Source organism: Podarcis gaigeae (genome assembly GCF_964106915.1).
Source record: "Podarcis gaigeae genome assembly, chromosome: 4".
Classification (NCBI taxonomy): domain Eukaryota; kingdom Metazoa; phylum Chordata; class Lepidosauria; order Squamata; family Lacertidae; genus Podarcis; species Podarcis gaigeae.
In genome coordinates this window covers 80653621-80659833 of record NC_139677.1, presented here as the reverse complement: position 1 = coordinate 80659833, position 6213 = coordinate 80653621, and the positions used below count along the sequence as shown (strand labels likewise).

The 6213-nt window shown below is 43.6% G+C and overlaps 1 protein-coding gene across 2 annotated transcripts in view; it reads left to right on the top strand.

Moving 5' to 3' along the window:
* Positions 1-2605: 2605 nt before the first annotated feature.
* The window catches only part of LOC310843240 (cilia- and flagella-associated protein 337-like), a 1288916-nt gene continuing 1285308 nt past the window's right edge, over positions 2606-6213 (top strand). For both annotated transcript variants that reach the window (XM_083736208.1, XM_083736209.1), the window contains exon 1: positions 2606-2831. In XM_083736208.1, the coding sequence (XP_083592334.1) occupies positions 2746-2831 (86 nt within the window). In that variant the 5' untranslated portion in view covers positions 2606-2745. The remainder of the gene's footprint in view (positions 2832-6213) is intronic.

Sequence of the window (6213 nt, the reverse complement as noted above, 5' to 3'; positions counted from 1 at the left end):
TTCAGCAACAAGCTAACCAGCAAAGTAATTGACACCATAAAAAGAAGTAACACACTTACTGTTCATATTGAGATGACTGTGCAATTCAAGAAAAATAGCTGATGATTTACAGTTGGCAGTGAGAGGTCATAGCAGAAATATCGCCAAGGCAAGAATGCAAATGGCATGCATCAACCCAAATGAGGACTTGTTTGGAGGGCTGATTACAGGAGCAGTAGGTGCGGTTATTTTTCAGATGTAAAATGATGACTTTCAAGTCTTATTATGGCTTCAGTGTGTTGGTTTTGCCTGAGGGAGGAGGCAGGAATATTGTGCATTAAATTACGGTATTATGAAGTGTGTGTGTCTCTCTCTCTCTGTGTGTGTGTATTTGTGTGTGTCCTATATGTATTCTGCTATATCACAACTATCAAACATAGTCAAACTACCTTTACACGCTGTTATCAGCTATCTACTGTTGATATCTCTCTCCATCTATTTTCCCTTTGAGATTTGATGACTAAATATCTGGCAGATGGAGTGCTGCCTATTATCAGCCTGCCTGCACAGGCCTGAGCCAAGTTTAGCTCTCCCCTGAAATAATTTTCATTCTCATCAAAAACAATTAAGCACTGATAGATAAAACACAGATTATGACCAATAAAAACAGCACTGAGCTAGCTGCTGCTGAAGCACTATAACCCGGTTCTGTTCCTGAGGTTATTACACAACTTCTTTAGTTTTTTAATATGTGCCACAAGCCTTCAGATTGAGGTAGTTGTGGTTTTCTTACATTTCACTTACAATGCGAAATGTACTAACTGGAGCACTCTGAATCATCATGGAATTTGCTGGCTGGTGCTATTAATTGAGGATGAAAAAAAAATCTAAAAACCAAGACTTGTGCTTTGTATCACATAATGCAGAACAGGACATTCTGGATTCACTTAGGGCTGTTTTGCACATCCTTCCTCTCCTTTTTTTGTAAACTGTGTGGTGTTCCTCACCAGGCAAAGAAGTGATTGTGCAAAAGTGTATGTCATGTGATTTTTCTCTCCCTCTCTCATCATTTCAGTTTTTCAGCACCAGAAGAAATTGTGGGGTGAGTCAGAAGCAGGGAGATGTTGCTTCCTGCCATAATTCTCTTTTGATGTTCCTTCTTCCCTGCTGTAAGTTCACAGCTGTTTTCTATCAGAACAGGTTAAGTAGCCATTTGCCTTGCTTTCATTTTGGGTAATAATCAGGGCTGAGCCAATATGCCAATCTTTGGAGCTGAACCGTTAACATCTAAGAAATTCCATACCATGTTCCACCATCATAGCATGGGCCCAGCTTCTGGGTTCTAGGTACCTGATAATTTAAAAATTATAAGTGAATATCCCCTCCTGAACTAGCAGCTCTTGCACAAAATTTATGTTTGGAGCCATCAGGGACAAAGCCTTTTGGATTGTAAGTGGCATGTAAATAAATAAATAAAAATAAAAGGATGTGGGGATACCTTGTCCTGTCACTCTTAGGCTAACCTATACTTAGCAAGGTTGTGGTGTGCATAAAATGGAGGGGAGAGAACCACAATGAATGCCAATCTGAGCTACCTGGTGGAAATGGGATTTAAAATATTGAATTTATACAAGTTCTGGCTTGACATTAAAGGACAGCTCGAGGCTGCCTAACACACCGTATGCATTTAAAGCATAATTTTACCGTCAAAACAATATGCTCTGACATAAAGTCTTACTCCTCAGACCTTGCTTCTATCAGGCTTGGTGGCAGAACTAGATACAGTGGTACCTCGGGTTAAGTACTTAATTTGTTCCGGAGGTCCGTTCTTAACCTGAAACTGTTCTTAACCTGAAGCACCACTTTAGCTAATGGGGCCTCCCGCTGCACCGCCACTGCACGATTTCTATTCTCATCCTGAAGCAAAGTTCTTAACCCGAGGTACTATTTCTGGTTTAGCAGAGTCTGTAACCTGAAGCGTCTGTAACCTGAAGCGTATGTAACCCAAGGTACAACTGTACAGAAGCTTGAGCTCTTATAACAGTGAGGATTCAAATATAATACAGTGGTACCTCGCGTTACATAATACTCTCGGATTTCTCAAGGTTTCTGCCTTTGGAGACCGTTATCTCAAATGGAAAGTATTTCAGTTCTTGAATGTACAGCTCCCTCATCCCCACCTAGCAGCACACACTCATTCTCCTTCATTCACACAATTTGGTCACATAGGTGAATGTTTCGTCCATAAATGGATCTCAGCCAAAAATATGAGATCAGTTTGCTGCAAATGTATCTGTGGTATCAGAGGGAGAGTGTGCACAAATTTCTATAGCTATACAGTGTACTCAGGTAGGTAGAGGGAGTTTTGTTGTGGTACAGGTGGCACCTTTGAGAATCACAGCTCAGGGCCCTTCTACATGTCACTTATAGTGCTGCAGCTGCTCTCCCCCCTCCTAATTTTCCCCTCAATGCATATATATTAGCAAAGGGTGTACAAATGTCCACATTTTCCCCAAGACTCTTAAGCACCTAGCAACACCCCTGCCCTGAGGGTGCTGCAATGCATAATCCCCAAGCTGTGATGCTGTGGGACTTGGAGGAGGTGCTAAGTAACCTGAGCTGTGGCAAACTGTGGACAGACAAGCTCTAACCAGCAGGCTCCAATCTTAGGAACAAAGTGGGCACCCACCGCTGCCTCAGGGGAGTGGAAACAGCAGTGGCATTGTGAGATTCAGTTGCTGGCACTGGGAAGGGTGGTGTTCTGGTATGATTTCTGGTGCCAGAATGCCTCTGGGGAGAAAAGTGAGGCCAAGTTCTGCTTCAGGACACTTAGAAACATCCACACTTAGCAGGTAAGAGGTGAGGGTGGAGCGGGCGGGGAGGATTTGTTAAAAAAACCTCTCACTGCATAACCATACTGGCTTTAAAAAATAATAATAAAAGGAGTTTGGGTGCAGACTGAGTCCAAGAGTGAGACTGCAGTGCTGATCAGTATTGTTTGGAAGCTATTTGCTTGTTGTCAGGGAACCAAATGCTGTTCTTTTGCTTTCTTATAAATTGTCAAAATTTTCAAACCCTAACGTGAACAGTTCCTTCCCTGAGACATGATCGCTTCACATTCTATCGCCTTGGTGAATTCTATATCACTAGTGCAGATTCTTACTGTGAAAATCCTTTTTTGTTTGTTTGCTTGTTTTGTTTGCTCAGTCTGCTTTGCTTGGGAACGTGCAACGGATTATAATTAGCTGCTCTCAGACACCAGTGCTGCCTGAGAAGGAGAGTTCCTTGACTTGGTTTCTTAGAACAAGAAAGATAAAACAAGGCTTAACTTTTGCCATACAAAAAGCCAAGAAATAAATAATAGCAATTTTGGGAGGGATGGGGTGATAGCAAAGGAACAATATTTCTTTTGTCAAACTATCAATTATATGCAATTAGATTCATGGCATGGAATGCACTTTGTTGAACACATAGCTCTGTGATGGCCTGGGACTTGGGCTCGGACTCGGAACCAGAGGAATCTCAGTCCGCACTGGATCCTTTGCCTCAGGCGGCATCTGAACCTAGTCTGGAGCCTGATTCTGAAGAGCCCCAGTCTGCACAGGTTCCCCTGCAACAAGCACCAGCTGGGCCGAGTCAGGGGCCTGAGCCTGCCCTGGCTCCAGATGCAGGGGTTACCTTGTTGCCTCCAGCTGGGCCATCACTTACAGCTGCTCCACTACCAGTTGGGTCAGGAGAGGCTGAGGCAGCCTCTGGGTCCAGTAACCCAATGACATCTCCAGAGCTGCAGAGACTGAGGTCTGAGAGAAGGAGAGACCTGAGCACTCGCAGGAGGAGTGCTCGCCTTCGGGCGAGGCAAGGTGGTGAGTCCCCGGGGGATCAGGACCGGCCGTTACCCCAACAAAGATAAAAGGCTGTCAGACCCCATCCCAGGTTGCGGAAGCAACATTGCTGTATGCTAGATCCTGTACCTGTCCTTGCCTGGTTTCCGAGCCTCATGTCCTGCCTTGGCCCTGTCGGACTGACTCCTAGCAGAACCTTCAGGTTCTGGTCCGGTCCTGGACTGCGTTTCGTGGGTTACCCCCTGGGCCCAGCACAAGCCCAACACCCTGCAAACAAAAGAGACCCTAGAATTGTAGAGTTGGAAGGGGCCTTGAGGGTCATCTAGTCCAACCCCCTGCAAAGCGGACATCTCAACTAAATCATAAATGGCAGGTGGCCATCCAACCTCTGCTTAGAAACCTCCAAAGAAGAAGAGTCCACCACCTCTCACGGGAGTCTGCTCCACTGTATAACAACAGAAAGTTCTTCTTTCAGAATCTCCTTTCTTGTAAATTGAATCCATTGGTTTCAGTTCTACCCTCCCTAACAGAAGCAGGGGGTCGGGATACAAATCCTGTTCCCATTTCCTCTCGATTATATTAAGGTTTGAAGTATTCCTAAGAGAAGAGCCAGCTGTTCATCAAGCATCATGGATCAAGTGTTCATAAACCAGTTTTAACAGTGTTATACAATTGTTTTCTATATGCAACTGTTTTATATCTTATAAAAATTATAAAAAACAGTTTAAAACAGCAGCACATGCATAAAATCAATTCAATTCCAAGACAGGTGCTGAGATGAAGATTTTAGAAGGTGTGTTAATTTTGCTATGGGCATTTGATGCGGTTTGAATCTCTCTGTGTCTCTGCTGCTTGCATTGTTTCTCAATTCTTTTCTGGGAGGTAGGAACAGAACAGTAGCACACTACTTTTATGTTTGTTTTTGTAGAAGCATAGTTTTGACATGTAATTTGCGCCCCATTGCAACACATAATCACTTTGACAACCTCCCATTATTACCCTTCTCATCAGCTTCCTTTTAGCAGCATTGGGGGGGGGGGGTTACAAATGGCAACAACACACTTTTTCACCTACTTAATTTTATTTTGCAAATGTTTTCAAATGAATAAGTGTCCCTAGCATTTTTTTAAGCACACTGCTAAAATGGCATGGTTAGGCACACATTTACTCCTGTAGCCAGACAACTTTGCTACGCCCACTAATATAGTTATAACAGCAGGATATTCGCACACAAATAGCCCCATGCTCATAGAACGATGGAGAGTCGCTTGTAATTATTTTTGTAGCTTATAGTGGAAAATCAATGACTAGGTAGCACTAAAACTGCACATTCTAGAAGCAATCCCAATTTATTGCCTAGCCTTTGTCCAATGCTGCCTCCTTGTGAATTTAAATAGATTAGCATTTATTGTTTTCGTCTCTGGGAGAGTCGTCACACATAAGGCAGCTAGTCGTACAACACTATACACCAGTTTCCAAGTTGGCCGTCTCTTATGGTACCCAACCCAGGAAATTAGGGTTGTATTAAATGATGCTGCTTAGCTGACATTAAGGCTTCCAACCCCATTGGACACCAGCCAAGACCAGTTTGTTGTTGACGGGTCCATTTACATTTAATCTTCTCCAGCACATGTTATGGAGGCTGACAATAAGCAGAAATATTTGTATGACTCACCCACCCTGCCCCTGCAGTCCTATTGTTTATGCCCAACCAGTCACTCTAGGTGTAGTTTAATATAGGAAATGTCCAGATTGGAGACATGTTAATGTGTCTTCTCTTTTCTGTGGTGCCATTGTGCAGGTTCTTTGAGAATCTGAGTGAGTCACTTCACCTCGTTATGCCCTCCATTTCCCTCCCCATCCCATTTAATCACATGATAACTGAAAATTGTGAGGGTTACAGATAGAGTTGTGTCCCTGTGTTCGCACTACAGTGGTATCTCGGGTTACATACGCTTCAGGTCACATACGCTTCAGGTTACAGACTCCACTAACCCAGAAATATTACCTCGGGTTAAGAACTTTGCTTCAGGATGAGAATAGAAATCGTGCTCCGGCGGCACAGCAGCAGCGGGAGGCCCCATTAGCTAAAGTGGTGCTTCAGGTTAAGAACAGTTTCAGGTTAAGAATGGACCTCCGGAATGAATTAAGTACTTAACCTGAGGTACCACTGTATACCTTTCAAGTACATTTCCACCCTCAAATACTTCTGGGCACTGTAGTTTACCCTTCACAGAGTTACAATTCCCAGCAATGCTTAAAAGAACGACGGTGCCCAGAATTCTTTGAGGTGAAAAATGTGATTTAAAGTAAGGTTACCAGACATCCCTGTTTCCCGGGGACAGTCCCTGGATTTACTCATCAGTCCCCATGCAAAATTCATTGCACTTGA